This window comes from Pleuronectes platessa, chromosome 14 (assembly GCF_947347685.1).
Source record: "Pleuronectes platessa chromosome 14, fPlePla1.1, whole genome shotgun sequence".
In the NCBI taxonomy this organism is placed as follows: domain Eukaryota; kingdom Metazoa; phylum Chordata; class Actinopteri; order Pleuronectiformes; family Pleuronectidae; genus Pleuronectes; species Pleuronectes platessa.
The window spans coordinates 19,886,192-19,903,289 of record NC_070639.1 but is presented as its reverse complement, the minus strand read 5'-3'; the positions used below and the strand labels follow the sequence as shown (position 1 = coordinate 19,903,289).

General features: G+C 42.6%; 1 protein-coding gene across 1 annotated transcript in view; it reads right to left on the bottom strand.

Annotated features, from left to right (window-relative positions):
- Positions 1 to 4,615: 4,615 nt before the first annotated feature.
- Positions 4,616 to 17,098, bottom strand: part of pard3bb (par-3 family cell polarity regulator beta b) — a 189,416-nt gene continuing 176,933 nt past the window's right edge. Inside the window, exons 25-27 of the mRNA XM_053439841.1 lie at positions 9,400 to 9,618; positions 9,183 to 9,293; positions 4,616 to 8,997 (exon numbers count right to left, since the gene is read on the bottom strand). Coding sequence (XP_053295816.1) covers positions 8,877 to 8,997; positions 9,183 to 9,293; positions 9,400 to 9,618 — 451 coding nt within the window. The 3' untranslated portion in view covers positions 4,616 to 8,876. The remainder of the gene's footprint in view (positions 8,998 to 9,182; positions 9,294 to 9,399; positions 9,619 to 17,098) is intronic.

Below are 17,098 nucleotides of genomic sequence, written 5' to 3'. Positions count from 1 at the left end.
GTAATAATCGTCTCTCTGTAATAAGACAATCTCCTTTTTTTTAAGTTTTGCTCTATAAATAAACTGACTCGACAGGTCACTTGTGTAATTAGCGCAGCCGGTTGTTTCTCTATTAATTACTTTTCTTTCAGCTTATTGGGTTTTGGATATTAATAGAAAACTAAATATTACTCACAAAGAAAGAGACTGAAGTGATGAAACAAAGCCAGAGCTGTGACAGCTACTGAGTGACAGCCTCTCTCTCTCTCTCTCTCTAATAGACATCGACCATCGACTCACACTGAACTGGAAACTTTCAGGGACTAATTTGCCTTCATGTAAACTTAGGTCTATTTTACCACTTCTACGTTTTATGAAATAATTTTAAGAAGCAAAAGAAAAAAATATAATACCACATGTTCCGTTTAAACTTCATAACGTAACTTAAAAAACGTACGAAGATTCTCGAGAGAAATAAGGCGAAGGAAAAGTATAAATTAAAGTGACAAGAGAATCTTTTTTTTCAATAATTACATTCATTCATTAATGAAGAGTACATGGCTTAAGCGATGTGGACTGACACTGGCGCACAAAGACAGGCATGGAGGATCCAGCAAGATGCCTCAAGGTTACCACTGTGTGTGTGTGTGTGTGTGTGTGTGTGTGTGTGTGTGTACGTGTGTGATGGGAAGAAGGGAAGGAAACAGCTGTCAGTGGACTTCACCACAAGTCATCACTGTGCACATGGGACAGAGGAAATGTAAGTTTTACACACAAACACTTCATGGGACACACTCACTGTCCGTGACCCTGTCAGCATGTGAATCTTAAAACTGAGAGTCTCTCACACACACACACACACACACACACACACACACACACACACACAAGCAGAATTCGCTGTAATCAACACTTCCACTTCTGCTCTCTACTTTTAGCTTGTGGTCTCGGGATTGGTCAGATGTTCCCACTGTTGGGTTGAACTTCTATCTACATGTCAAAGGGTTCATTTGCATGAGAACTGTGGTTCCTGGGTGTCGTGACCCCGGGAGAACTGGGAGATACCAAAACAAATAGAAAGTGGAAAACAGTTGTAACCGAGGCTACATATTACATTTCATTGTTTTTTTGTTTGCACAACTGGAAGATCTTATAAACCTTATTCAGGCCACGATAGAGACTAGAATCTGCTTTTTCTGGCAACATAAGACAAACCTTTAAAACAGGTGTATTCAATTAAATGAAGAAAGGTCCAGATAGAGATCATTTCCTCCTGCAAAGGTTCAGAACTTCATATTGTGCATGTAAATACTAAATTAAGTGTAATGCAATAATTTTTCAACAATATTCACAGTAAGTTTTCCCATTGCACTAGAGGGATTAAAAAAAAAAAATGCTTTTAAAATATAACGTGTTAATCGAGTTTCACAGTCTAAACCGATTTCTAACAATTTCAACAAATCTTAAGGACTGAACTGCTTCAACTGCTTTTCTCTTTCTTTCTTTTCCTCTTTTATCCCACCATCCCTTTTCTCGAGAAGTGAGCTAAAGGATTTTAGAGTCTGTCTTGTCCTGATTAAAAACTAAATTCACTTTCTACTCCTTCCATTTGAAAGTGCACAATGTAAAGTTACTTTTCTTACATTTCTCTGACTTCTCGTTGTCTATTCTTGCTTCTCTCATCTCATCACGTGAGATTGTTTACAACACAAGCCACTGGTCTGAGAGATTCCTGCTAAACCAGTGCTGTGAAGGCCAGAAAAGCTAAACAAACATTTCTCAACAGTTTATCCGAGACAGGTCCAGGTCCAGATAGAACAGCAGAGTTCTGGATCTGAACTGCAAACAACCTCACCCAGTGCATGTTTAGTATTTTTTTTAATATTCACCTGAAGTTTACCCAAAGTGCTGAGTGGGACGCTCAAATGTGATGACTTAATGGAAAAGTGACATTCGGCCTTGTCTATCACTTCTGCATATCAACGATGATTCACTGAGCCGCACTGTCACTCTCAGTCGGTGATGATTTAATGAGGCCGCGGCAGCAAACACCAACACTGTGGCACATTTATATTAAGATGAGTGAAATGTGTGTGTAACAAAAAGAAAACAAAGATAAAATAAGAGAGCAAACAAGATCATAAATTGACAATAATTAATGAGGATTTTCGGGAGAGGCCTGGCAGTTCCAAGGACGGCCTTCAAACACAGTGTGTACATGAAAAACAATCAGAAGTCATGGGAACAGAACGCCGGCTGCCAACAATAGCTACGACTGAACAATACTTTGCCAAGTAGACGCACACAAACACTCACTCACACGTCCACACACTGGCAGCCGCTCATATAGGAAATTCTAATTACAATGGCTTCCCATGCTTATTAAAGCTACTAATAATAACTGCTAATAATTACAGCATGCCAAACCTGCCGGGGGGGGGGGGGTGGCGAAGCAATTACACAGCCAGTCAGTCAGTGACTAACTCACACAGTCAGTCAGTGAACCCACCAGCCAGTTCAACACAGCATCAGTCAACTATTTCAGCCAGTAAGTCAGGGAGTCAGAGTCTGAACAGATTTCATGTCCACGTGTTAAGTGATTGTGACCATGAGAAGTTTCACAGAAACACACATCCCCTGGTTCACATCCTCCAGAAGCTCCTCCCAGAATGAAAATGGCAAATTTCTAAAAGTTAGTTGACACTTGAGAGAGAACTTGATTAAAGAATTCTGAAAAATATGCTCTTCTTTGTTCTCAGGCGATTTCCCTTTTGGCTGATCACTTTTTATGCCTCAGGCTCAAATACAACTTTCACCATTTGGTGAGAGTCTTCTTCTTGGTCTTGTGCCAGTTCCTCCTTCCAGCACTGATGCTCACACTCATCACGGGAGTGTTCAGCCAAGATGGTCTGGAATGAACACAGGCCACTGGAATGCGATCGTCTGCAGCAATCCTTTAGTTTGGTGAAAAAGCCTGTGGATCAGCTAATTGTAGCCGGGAGCAGCTAATGAACCACTGCAATAGATCGACATGATCAAGTCAACAGTTTTAGAATGCTGGATGCTCCACTTCCTTCATCTGTCACTTGTTTACTTGCACTTCTCTTTTTTAAAACATAAAAAGTCCAGATGAAATTTGAGGAAACTTGTGAGAACCATCAGGACTCATCCAAGGCTCAGCTTCTCGTGGGTGAAGCATCTGATGTCAGACGGTAGTGATGCTACAGACAGATGTTAGCCAAAACAACTTGCTCAAACAAATTCCAATACATGGCTTTCAGGAAATGAGTCCTCCCTCAACTGGAACACAGAAGTATTTACAACATAACTAATGTCTGATTCCCCATAATCTGTTAAGTCTGTTGTTTTACTACAGACCAGAGAGAGAAACTCCAGTGAAGGACGTTTCTGTTGGAAAGTGCAACATTCTTCTATCACATCTCTTTTCTTGAAAGTTGCTGTGATGCTTATCCCTGATGACATGTAACAGCTACAGCACCTCGATCATATCAAAGTATGTTGGGTCACGTGCAGCCCAGGGAGCCAGATGTTACCCCCCCCCCACACCCCTGCAAGAGGGTGAAGCCGACTGATACTGCAGATTAAGCTCAACGCTGCTGAGATCTGCAAAGTGTGAAGAGGATTCTGGATGAGATCAACGGGAGCAGGAACCTTTTATCCTCTCGGGTCTTTCAGAGTGACGGCAAAACCCAAAGCTCTCATTTCACAGTGAGTTAGTGAGCAAACATCTACAGGAGGAAAAAAAGGAAATGTCAAAAGTTTATCAGTCAGGTAAACGGACCAGTCCTTCCTCAATACTTCCACTTCTGCAACATGTTTGATTCCGACAGTGAGGAGAGTCCTGAAGTAAACTTCAATTAATCTGTGTAACTAATGTGTGACATGCAGACGCACAAACAGCAGGACTTAAATAAATGTTTCAATCAGTGCATTGAATGTTGAAAACACACAACCACACACACACACACACACACACACAGTCAATCCATACTGAACACTCTGCACAAAATGAACCTTGGCAGTGACTCAGGAGAATTTAATTACTTCCCTCTCCCCATTGGCTGCAGGTCGGGGATATGCTAATTAAGCCTCGACTGATAAAACATTCCCTTGGCCTCAGCGTCTCATTACTTCCAACTTCTCTGATTGCAGCCCGAGCCCCCCCCCCCTGCCCCCCCCACCCCCACCCCACCGTGTCGGTTAAATAAATAAAAAAAGCACCTTTCAGCCACAGACTGGGACTAAACGCTTCTTAATGGGAGGGATACGACCCGGCAGTGCGATGGCACCGCGCCAGACAAACTCAAAAAAAGTTTGCGCGGCAATCAGTGTTCCTTATCTCCGGTTTCTAATTGATAATTAGTCTTGCATTAATTTGGGGCCAACATCTACCTCTTATCACAAAAGGAACCATTTATCAGCTGCTTAAATGATGGACTAAATTGAGTTGGCAATGTTAACGATTCACCTTGCAGGGTACGGGGGACATGAGGGAAATAATTTCTCCTGACTCGTATTTAATTAACCTTAGCAGATGTGCCGGGCCCGCGTTCCAGCGTCAAGAAGTGAAGGACATGTTTTAACATTTAAAGAATGACATCTTTGGGAAACCGTGTTTTAAAATGAATATTTTAATGCAAAAAGAGGATGTTATATACATAAATATAAAAATGCAGGAGAACAGGAATAGAAATCATTGCTATTGTTACAACATTATAAAAAGCATTTTTTTTGGATACAATCAGTGTAATAAAAATGTTATACTTGTAGGACAGAGAGGTTATTTAGTTGGTTCCTTCATTCCCTGGTCTCTGTATGAGGAGAACCAGTAGTACCAGCACTCTTCAAACAGAGGGTTCTGGTTTCGTACCTTCATCTTGTGCAACTCATCCTGTACTGACACAAAACCAGAGAGCGACACACACCAGATGCTCAGTACCTTTAACCACGCTACACAACAATGTCCTGTTTGTTTTACCCAATTTTGGAAATATTAAGATTTACATTTTCAGGTAATTTTCAAACAGGAAAGACCAACATGAACCTGTGAAGAGGGATGGAGCCTTCTTACATTAGCACGGTTACAGCAACCAAACATCATGTGGCTCCGGTAAACTCAAACAAACAACACCAACTGTCATTAAAAAAGAATATGTTAAATATGACATATATGTGAAATGTGTAGTAATATTAGAGTAACAGTAAAACACCTTCATGGAATGTTCCAAGTGGACTGTTCACCCAGTTTTCAGACGCAGCCAGAAAATCTTTCTCTTCATTCTGTTTCAAACCGTAGAATCAAGATGAACAACAGGACTGAAAGTGACATGAACCAAAGCTGAAAAGCGAAATACATTTTTCTCAAAGATGGTTTCTATCATTTCAGGTCGTTCTAATCACACTGGAGCGTGTTCAGCTGGAGCTGACTCACGATTGGTCAAACTCGTGTTTTGGAATAACCTCCACTTCTACACCAGAGCGTGTGTTGGATTCTCAAACACTCCCCCCCCCCAATCGGCATAGTGGTGAGTAGATAATGATAATTTTCCAGTGAACTATCCCTTTAATAATAAAAATAAGTAACAACACTTTTGGAAATGAACAAGAGTCTTATTTTGGTATAATGGCATCAGAGTCACACATTTAAACTGACAAGTGTAGATTATTAGTTGTGAATCAACACCTATTGGGTTCAAGGTATATACAATATCACCTTGTTTATGTTATTGTGTTGTATATGATGTTTACCTTCTCCCCATCAGTCCTAATTTAAATGATCTTAAACTTAGATTAATTGATTAATTCGACTACATTAGATTGGAGCATTTACTACCCAACTAGCAGTTTGTTTGAGGTAATGGTACAATCCGGACTCTACCACTCGCGATGTGGAGGTTGGATTACAGACCTTCTTTACCGAGTAAAGACTGAGTGAGTGACAGCATGAGAATTATTTTGGTGTGAGTTTTCTACACTTGACGGATGAGTCGACCATCAGTCTCTTTCAGATTACATGGTTCATTGTTGTACGTTCAGTAAAGTCCTGGACACTTGGACTTACTGAGGAAGAATAAAAAGTGATAATAGCGTAAAAAAAAACAAATATTGTAAAGTAAATTCCAAAGTCACTACATTCAGTCAATACGATCACATAGCCCCCCCCCCCCCCCCCCTTCAACTGCAGAGCAAGCCCCGCCCATAGTTTTACGATCTTTCATTCTTTCCTCTGTTCGTTTCCTCTCCTCTTCCTCATTGGGGTCTTGCACAGCATCTGTTTTTACCATTTCTCTCCCCTGCCTCCATCAACACCTTCATCTGTTTCCTCTTCACCGTCATCCCTCTTTTCTTTCTGAGACCATTAGTTTCATTTTTCCTTCATCACTTCTCGACCTATCCTCACTTCTGTTTCTTTCTTTCCACCGCTCCCTATTTTCCCTACTAATTATTTCAATCTACCTCCTTCCACTCAATCATCCATGTTTCTCTAACGAACAAGCACACAGCAGCGTGTTCACTCCTCTACTTCACATTCTTTCACGTGGGTTTCAGTCAAATTACTCTCAACATTCAATCCTTTAGTGGTATTTCATCCTCATTCTTAATAACACAGACGCAATTCATCAAATCAGGGAAATTGTCATTTAAAGCATTGAAGTTAATACTGCAGGGTTTTGTGGAATGGAACCAACAGAAATGTTAAATCTCAGTTACACTTAACTGATGGTTCAGTAAGTGGCTAAATGGATCTACTCCATGGAGCAGCGGTGAGACGAGCACTCCGATGCCCAACTCGTGTTTCAACGAGCAGTGACGCCTACACCACCGGGTCGTAGAGATGTGCAGTGAGCATCCTTCACAGCCCGACTGGGGCGAGCTGTACACCGGGAGGGAGAGGCTGTTGAGCAACGCTGAGTGAAAGTGAGCTGGACATCTGGTCAGTTCAACACCGGCCCCAAAAGCAGAACAACCTTTTCTGCCTGGTTTACACAAAATGAACGCTTCGACAATCATTTTTCTCACGTGCTTCATTCGCCTGCTTCTCTTAAATTTCTGTCTAGTAAGTTCTAGCACTGTTGTCACTGATAAATCAATTGTTTTGTGCTTTGAAACGTGAACTGTTAATCTGAGTGAAGGACAAGGCAGCATTACAAAGCTTTGGTTTGTGTATCGTCTCCATTGAGATATCATCTTGTTCTGAACAGAGCTCCTTCTGTTACCTCAAAGCTTATGGGTTGATATTATTATTCAGATCAAACTTTGTCAATCATATGTCGGATAGAAAACCAAAAAGACTCAGATCATTGTGATATGATTCAAAACACAAGAAGTTTACAATGTAAATAAAGATGGACGACATGGCGGCACCCCGGAAGTAAAGCCAAAGCATCTGGATCGCCCTCTAGTGGCTAGCTGCAGTATAGGGCGTGAATCCCGCCTCCTACATGATAGTGGATGAGTCATAGACCGAAATAAAATCTCAGAGTAGCCTACAGGTCAAATAAGGTTTTCTGAAAGTTGGTTTCTGTAAACTAGAGTAGTTCTTATCTTATCTTCCAGCAGGTTTAATTTGAAGGTATAAGAATTGGGGTGAAATGTGATGATTGACAGCTGTGACGTCATCAGCTCGAGATGGCAGCTCTTGTATCCTGGGAGGAAGTGGAGACGCGTCGTCCATCTTTATCTACAGTCTATGGTTCTCTACGTGAACTAGATGGAAATGACACCTTTTGTTTTCATACATTCAAGTAGGGCTCATTTTTAAATAAAGTTATTTGTCGATAGAAAAACCTTCAGTCATATAATTCCTGGAATAAAAAACATACAGATGAGATTTATCAATGAAATGTGTTGTGGTCTGAAACAGTAATATTCTGGGATGGTTCCTGAAACTCATATCTAAAAGAAATACGTTTGATAAGAATAAAAAGCAATAACATCATTATTAAAAGCATAAAATGACACAGAAATAATCATTCATACAAGTGCTCTACTGTGCTATGGTGCACTTCAACAATTACAAAAAGCGGGGTCAAAAGGAGCACTTCATTCAGCAGAGCAACCATCGTCTCCCGATGCTCTGTGGAGCTTTTGTTGTAGTGATTTGGCTCGGAGGGATAAACCGACTTTCTGCACAACGCCTCTGTTTCAGCAGCCATTACCAACACAGTAAAGAATGACATCTTCACACTAATTTGCGGCTGCCCACACTGTTTGGGAACACGGGGTCATTCCGACTCTCGTCCTCATCTGAACTTGTCCTCAGGGGATGAAAAACTAAAAGACCCACATTCAAGTTTCTTTGTAAACATGAGCTGCTTTAGTCCTGATGATGAATTTGTGTTTATCACTGGAAGTTGTTGCCTCAGAATGTGAACGGCCAGGAAACTGAGGTCAGTGTGTTACTGCATGCTCTTTATAAGGGTATTCTATCTTTTGCCTTGTTGTCGGAGCGGCTGTATTGAAAGTGACAGCTTCAATATGAGAGTGCAGAGCTGTATTTGTGCCTTTGGTGGCTTAATTTAAATGGATCCAATTACCTGAGCCTCTGACTGCTTCTGGAAAGAGACAAATTAATCAGAGTATAGTGAAAAGCAAAAAGCCCCGCTAATTTTACACTCCGGGAAGACTCCGAGCAATTTAAATGACTTCAAACAAGACATTATGCATCAGGCCAGCTCCTCTATAATTAACCTCCTTTACCTCGTCTGGGTAGAACCATATACTTTTCAACAGAGTAGACAATGTCTGATAATGATGGTGATTCGCAGCATTAGGGGTTTGGACTCTGTTTCATTAGAGCGGTGGAAGCAGAGGAGCCGCACAATCGAGAGCGATCAGCATTCTGTTCATGTTTATCATCTCTGGACGTGATTGGTCTACACAGCTGCGGTCATGGCATTCTTCTGTCTTGGGTTGGTTTGGTGCTGCTGCTGCTGTTGCTGTCTTCCCACCTCCCCAGTGTAGCTATATTGGTCCGGACCAGGATCCACCAGGTGCCTGCACCAATCAGACGGGTTCGCAGGTTGGTTAAAATGCTTTTTTTTTTATCAAGGAGAGAAACATGCTTTCAAGCTTTATTTCCCATATTGGAACTGTACTGCTTTAATAATCAAGTTAAAGTTTAATAACTGAGTTAAATAGAAAATGTAAGATCTCAGAATTTACCTTGGTAATGGCCCTACCTGTAGCCTCCACCCCCAGTTCCACGCATCATGGTGTCGTACCGTAGTCCTCGAAGTGGAGGGGTGGGGGAGGGGGGCACGTCCTGCCGCATGGGCCCTCTCTGCTGAGCGCTAGAAGCATAACACAAAGAGTGGTCAAATTCATCTTCTAGACTACAACGTAAATCAGAGCTCTAATATCCTGTTGTATACATGCATACTCTCTGCATTCTCTTACCTTGGGTGGGGGTAGTAGGCAGGGTCAACCCCCCGTGGGTCACCTGGACGTGGGTACGGCTGACCAGGGGGTGGGTAGCCGGAGTAAGACGGAGCAGGCTGGGAGTTGGGGTTGGGGTAGGACATGGGCTGAGGGTAACCCTGTGGGGCCTGGGGGGGTCCGGGGTAGTGACCTGCCCAGGGCTGCATGGGGTATTCAGCCGGATCCAACGGACCCCGTCTGAGGAAGAGAGCAGAGCAGAGATAAAGTTAACTTCAATGGAAGAAAAGCTGAACAGAATTGAACATATTTAAACTTAGGAAAATAAAACTTTTATTCAGACTTTGCTTTGAACAAAAGACATAAAACGTTGTGTGTGACAGTCGAGCTTCATTCTCCACATGTCACCACAGGACTGATGTGGTTTTCACTTCTCGCTCCGCCTGAAATCACTCACAACAAAACAAATCATCAACCAACTGCTGCCACTGCAAACACCAGGTTTTTTAATAAGGCAAATATCAGTAAATTTTAATACCGCATTTAGTACTGTCAAAGAAAATGGCTAAAATATTCATGAAAATCTGCCACAAACTATTTGCTTCAGACTGGAGAAGAGTGAGTGAAGGAATCACACACACACACATACTCACACAGACACACACACACACACACACACACACACACACACACACACACACTCACACAGACACACATACATGCAGTCATCAGCCTATCCCAGCCAAAAATCACATAGCAACAGAACATAAGTGACATGTGGCAGTTTTAAGTAGGCTAAGGCTCAGTTAACATGCACAAAACTCACACACACACACACACACACACACACACGCACACACACGCACACACACAGCTGTGGTAATCCAGTCCAGTCCTGTTAATAGATATTGATGTCTTGTGCCCAGTGGAAAGCAAGTACACAAACACGTGTCGTCCACATAGCTAACATTACGAGGTATTATGTTTTATCTCTCTGTCTTTCCGCCTCTTCTCATTGGTCGAACATTCGTCTCTCACTCTGTCTCTATCTACCCATCTGCCTCATCTTCACTCTCTTATTTTAAATAATAACTTAAAACAATAACACTTCAATTGGTAACAAACAAATTAAGCGTTTTCAAATTGTTATAATTTTTTTTGTAATTTTGAATCATGTTTCCAAATTAAGTATTTTAAGGTCAATCCAACACTTTTCTTTTGTCAGTGTATAATAATTGAAACGTGTGTTGAGCTGCTGAAGCAGAATCAGTGAGTGTCAGGACTCTTATGATGGATACACATGGTGGAGCAGGTGGAGCTCATCAACCTCCAGCCAGTCACACATTTAACCTGCTGCCGGGACATAACGAGAACATTCACGCAAACCACGGAGACAGACCGACTGACACTAACACAGATTTGTACATAAATACTTGCACACATTCATACACACACAGACACACACAGACACACACAGTGCTGGTGGTCCCCCGGGCTGACGCCTGTGTGTGGCAGTTTGGGTGGTCAGCAATGGAAAGTGTCTAACTAACTACATGCCCATCGTGTTTGGGATGTCTTCCTCTGCCCCTCCTGTCTCCGTCACAAGAGTGTGTGTGTGTGTGCGTGTTTGTGTGTGTGTGTGTGTGTGTGTGTGTGTGTGTGTGTGTGTGTGTGTGTGTGTGTGTGTATGTGTGTGTGCGTGTTTGTGAGCAAGTAACATGTCTTTAACTCGTCAAATCTTCCGTTAACCTATCTGTCATCTGTCTCCTGCTTTTTGACTTGTTCTGCCGCTCATTGTGGGCAGAGAGAATCAGCGACATGTCTCAAATGTCCCTCGTCTTGATAGCCACAGCCGTCTTGTCTGCGTCTCTTCTGCTACAGAGCCTCACCAACACGTCAGTCAGCCAGCTGTCCCGTCTGTCCATGTGTCCGTCTGCCTCTCTCTCTCTCTCTCTCTCTCCCTTTTTAGGCGATTTATGGCTACAAGCCCTCCCGCCAGCGTGCCAGACAATCTGCCTCGCTGACTGTCCGTCCACCCCGGAGCCTGTGTATACCTGAATGCCCATATCGGTCGCTCTATCTGTCACTCAGCATTTGGCCCCGTGGCCCCCGACAGTTTCAGTAAGGCAGAGATAAGAGTCGCGGAGAGGTGATGGGGAGGAGGAGAAGGCAGAGCAGAGAGGAAGAGATGAGAGGCAGAGGAGAGGAGAAGAAGAGTGTCGGGGGACGTTCCAAGGAGAGATTCAGATAAACAAACCATAAGAAAAGAGGTGAAGAGGCAAAGAAGACACAAAAAGGAGCGAAATGGACGTATAAATTAAAATATAATCAGTTTTTATAAGAGCTGGTAGAACTCATCACGATTTATTGATATTTTCAATCACAGTCGTCCGTGTTGGTTCCTACAACACAGGGTTGTGTAATTACATGTGTGTGTGGGGGGGTGCACATCAGGGTACGGTGTAGGGCTCTGCGTAGGTTACATGCAGAAGCATGAATGGGCCTTAAATAGGGAGAAAATGAAATGACGCAGAAAGGGGCCAGTGGACCATGAGACCAGTTAAAGACGGGAGGGGGAAGTTAAAAAGTACAAGAAGGAAAGGTTACTTAAAGAAGAAGAAAATGAGATGAATAAAAGAAAAAGAGACTCGTGCTGCACTGGCTCGTATGAGTCTTGACTTATGAACTGGTGATTATTGGGAAATATCGACATTATTTCAATTACTGAATAAATGTTACTATTAGTTGGGCAAATTGTTGAAATAAAATGAATTGGCAGATTACTGACAAATTGTGGAAGTGATTAATCAAATAAAAACACCAGATATTTGCCTGTTGCAGTTGCTCAACTGTGGAATTCACAAGCTTTCACTGTTTAAAACCATTAGAGATACAATATCTGTGCACTTTTGGTTGGACAACACATGCAACTCAAAACAAGTCACAGTTGGACTTTTTCCTCTTTTTTCAAGCATTGTGCAGATTGATTGATTAATTCAAAAAGCCATTGACAGAATGGTCAATAATGAAAACAATCCTTCGCTGTGGCCCTGCAGTCTTATGAGAGATTCCATTTTGGGAATGGAGCAGAAATCCAGTGGGAATCTGCTGTAAATCCGTTGGCAAGTTTGGAATTCTCCCTCCAGGAACCCAGTGAGCACTGTGCAGCAGCTGGGGATTAGGGGGTAATGAGGATGGGAACCCATTACACACACACACGCACACACACACACACACACACACACTCACTCAAACAGCCACATGCACACTCAGATAAGTATATAGGTTGTAAAATGAACAATTATGTCGACATACAGTGGGACCCCAAATACAGACAACTCAACATTCTGCACGACCCCACGACCCCACACACACACACACACACACACACACACACACACACACACACACACACACACACACACACACACTGCAAACCTTAGCTTATATGCAGCACTAGCTCCTAATCACCCCCTCTCAAACCCCACATACTCTGGAGGAGGCAAATTGGCACACAGCTGGAGATGAGTTAAGACTAAATGAGGAGTCTGTTGGTATGTGTGTGTGTCTGTGTGTGTGCAGTGTCTGTGTGTGTGGGACGCAGAGGGGAGATAAAAAAAAGTTAGAAACAGATGTAATGAATGGGAACAAATTTCTGGCACTTGCAACAACTTGTTTAACATAACTGAGAGAGTAATCAAACCAAGACGAAAGAGATAGAAACAGTCCGAGCAGAACAGCAACTCCCCGGACAGACTCAGTTTGATAGGGACCTGATTCAGGATGGCTTCTCTGATACTGTCAGATAGTTATATGGACGGATAGCGCACTGCGAGCACACAGGTTAGGTATTTGAAGGGATAATTGGAAAGTCTACTCTCCAGGTCTGACAGTAATTGAGAGTAATGTGAGCCTCTCTAATTCCCTGGTATTTAAGAGATTTCTGATGGATTTCAGAGGAAACAAGGAGTTGTTATGTGTCCTCTGCAGCTGCCCCTCTCTCTCATAAACACACACATACACACACACGCTTTCACTTCTTCTCTCTGAAACCATGGCTGGACACAGCTGTTATCGAGGAACTCACACACTTACACTCAGCCATCTATCATCCCGGGCCTGTCTAAGAGAGACCAAGACGTAACGTGGTGACACAACACATTAAAAACATCTCCGGAGAGCCAATGACAGCCACGTCGCAGATGGATCGTCTCAATAAAAATCAAAACACACTGACGCACAAACAAACACAACATTAGACCAGAGGAGAAGTTGCAGATGAGAGAGGGAGGGTGAGAGTGATATTTAAAGTGAGTGAAAGAGGAGCAAAGGGAGGAAGAGGAGATAAACTAACTGCCACTTTAATTCACTTACCTCCTTTATGAGTCTTTCTAGAGTCTCACCACGTGTTGATATCCATTTAGAACTGATTCTGTGTTTGAGGTGTGGAGAGGAATACCTCATGTGTTTAAATTGCATCCAACGGTGTCAGATTCTTTGTCCCCACATTTTGACAGTCTGGTAATAAAACGGATTAATAGCGGGAAATTGTTCCACAACTGCTGTCGTAATGCAATTCTGGAAGCCGCGATGAAAACGTAGCTGCAGTGATATAATGTCCCCGGGGTTAGACTAACTTTAACTTAGTTTCATCTGCCTAATGCGAGACTTCATTATGAAAGCTTTAATCACGGAGGCATCACAGTCCAAACAATAAGGCAATAAAATCCTAAGTGAGAAATAATGAAGGGTAGAGAAAAAGTTTCAGCTAAGGAATGATACGATACAACAGGGAAGCCTACTTCCAGGGAAGAACGCACTAACAATGAAAATGAAACCTGCTTCACATCTTAGAGGTTTTGCAATTTACATATTAGATTGGTTTTGAGCTGCGTTTAATATCTAAATTTCTATTGACTGCACACGATGCTGTGGGGAACATGTGAGATGAAGGAGGCATCGGCCCGGCGGTGAAGGAGGATTCTCCAGCAGCGAGCGGGGAGGCAGGGCTCCCAGCATGATTGGCGGGTTGTCTTTGTGTGAGTAAGTGAAATCACTCTAAGCTGCGCTGTGAGCCCTGTGCACAGGTACAGTACACAGCATCTGGAGCCGTCTTAACTGTAAGTAAGTGGAAAGAACCAACTTCTCACAGCTCAGCAGCAAAGTCATTAAGAGTGGCGCCTGCAGCAGCACAGAGAGGTCCTTCTGTTTTATTAGGGAGAAGCCCAATAAGACACTAAGCTGTTTTTCTACTTATGGTTAAGTGGTTACATACTGTGTGTGTCTGGGGGTGAGTGTGTGTGTTTATGGCAGAGATGGTGCTCTGTTGGTTCAGCTGTCAGTGTGGTTTGTCCGGGTGCTTGTGCATGTGCGTGTGCACGTGACCCGCAAACCCTCCCTTGCCTCCTGACCTCTTGAAGTCACGTGACACTCCTTCAGTTCCCACCAAACACTTAGAGGTGGGGGTCAAAGGCTAAGCAAGGGTATTATCAGCCAGGATTAGGGGGCATACCAAATACATAGACATAACATTCAAACCTTCAATACCATTTGGCAAAGTTAACAGCATTTGGTGGAGGACCGGACCATTAGTGACCCTGCCACTGGAGTGGAAGTCAAGCTGACATAATGTTTGTTTTATCACCGTGAACATCACTGATATGGTTTAGAAACACCGATTTCCAGGGTCTGTCAATGGACCTTTCATAAGAGTTCAACAACCCTCTCACATAATACACTCATTGTATTTATTTTCTTCTTTTTATATAAAAGTCTGTTTAGCATCATTACCAGAGGAGAGATTTCTGCAGTGATGTGTTGAAAATGAGCCAAATTACCTTCAAATATTCCCGGAAAGAAAAGATGAACAGAGAGTTAAGAGTATGCACAAAAAACGAGGATTAAACTTTTTTAATCTCACTTGGGATTGTTACATAAAAACTAAAATCAAGAAGCAATCTTTAGTTTCTTGACCTACGTGCCAAAGGTGTAATTACAGGCCACTTCACAGAGGGAGGGAAATCTGTGTCAAGCCGTCTGGCCAACAAGGAGCAAACAGACAAAGAGCAGATCACTGAAGAGTAATATCTTCATCTGTATTCCTTTCAAACAACCAAGGAGAAGATAGAGAGAAGGCGGATGAAAGTGGAGAGGATGAGAAGTTGGTGTAAACAGAAGACAGAGAGTAGTGAGGACAAGACCGAGAAAGAGGGAGAGACACAGGTTGTCTCCAAACAAGGTGTTGAGGAGAAACAGAATATGTTTCAATAAAACAAATGCATGCAGGGAAAGCATGTGGCTTACGAAAAGACTCATGACAGTCAAGTTAGACAGAGGAAGTAAGGGTGAAGAGGACAAGGAGGAGACGACACTGAGGACGAGGGAAATGAACGGGGGAAATGGAGAGAGAGAGAGAGAGAGAGAGAGAGAGAGAGTTTAGATTTGAAAGCTGAATGATGAATGGGCCTACAAGTAGAAGAGATTGAGCCTCAGAAGAAAAGCTCAGAAGAAAAACACGAAAGAGGAAAGGGGGGGGGGGGGAGCAGAGGAGAAGAAAAGAAGGGAAAAAAGGCAGAGAAGCAAGTGCTGCCCTCCAGAGAGCTGGCATGCTGAAGGTCAGCATCTGCTGAGAATAATAGGCACTACTTTAGAGGAGAGAGAGCGGGCACACACACACACTCACACACACACACACACACACACACTTGTTCATACAGTTCATGTTTGAATGAAACTAAACACCTTTCAGGGGCTCCAATCTGTCTTTGTCAATAAAGTTCTGTCAAACAGGATAAATCCACCTGGAGATCACGAATTACAAACGGGACCAATCCAGCAAATTAACATGATTACACTCCCCTGTGTATGTAAGTGTGTTTGTGTACAACTTTGGAACGTGTGTGTGTGTGTGTGTGTCTGTGAATGTGTCTGGGTGCATAATACAGAGAACTGGGTTTTTTAAGAATGCGACTGAAAAAGAGAGAACGACCGGCAGAGGATGAGATGAAAATGACCAGGATATAAAAAAAAGAGCAGAGAGAACCAGTACGGTAATACAGCACTTAAAAGTGTGAAGTATTTGAAAAAGTGAGCACAACAGAGAGGAACCGGGAGAGGGAATCAAATTAGAGTACAACAAAAAGCTGGGGAAAAAAATGTCTTTGAGAATAAAAAGAGAAACAGTACTAAAAAGAAAATGAGATGGGAAAAGGACAGAGGAGAAACCCATTAGAGGAAAGTGAGAGGAACTGAGGGATGAGGGCCTTCCAGATGGTAAGAGACTGTTGCCTCGGAAACACGGAGAGGGCAGAACAATGGGGATTTGGAGTGGTTTGGTTTTTTCGCATCCCATCATAATACGGCCATGCCATTTGGAAACTGAGTGACGAGGCTGCAGCCAACAATTCGCAGAGGCTGACAATCGCAGGCAGCATCCACCGGAAAAAAAAATACATTCTGATCAACATTTTAAATGAGAGATGGCCCGTTTGCAGTGTTTACCCATTAGGAAGGCCTGCCACACTCTATTCTGTCCTGCCATTCTTTATTAATGACACATAATATTTATATATTTGTACGTTTATCACAATCAAACAAGAATGATCCTCATTAGAGTTTCTAAATTCACAAGATCCAGATTTACATTTGGATCAAAATTCATATGCTCGTAAATATCCATCCCTTAAACGTCAAGATGCAATTCCATTTACTCAAAAAGTAA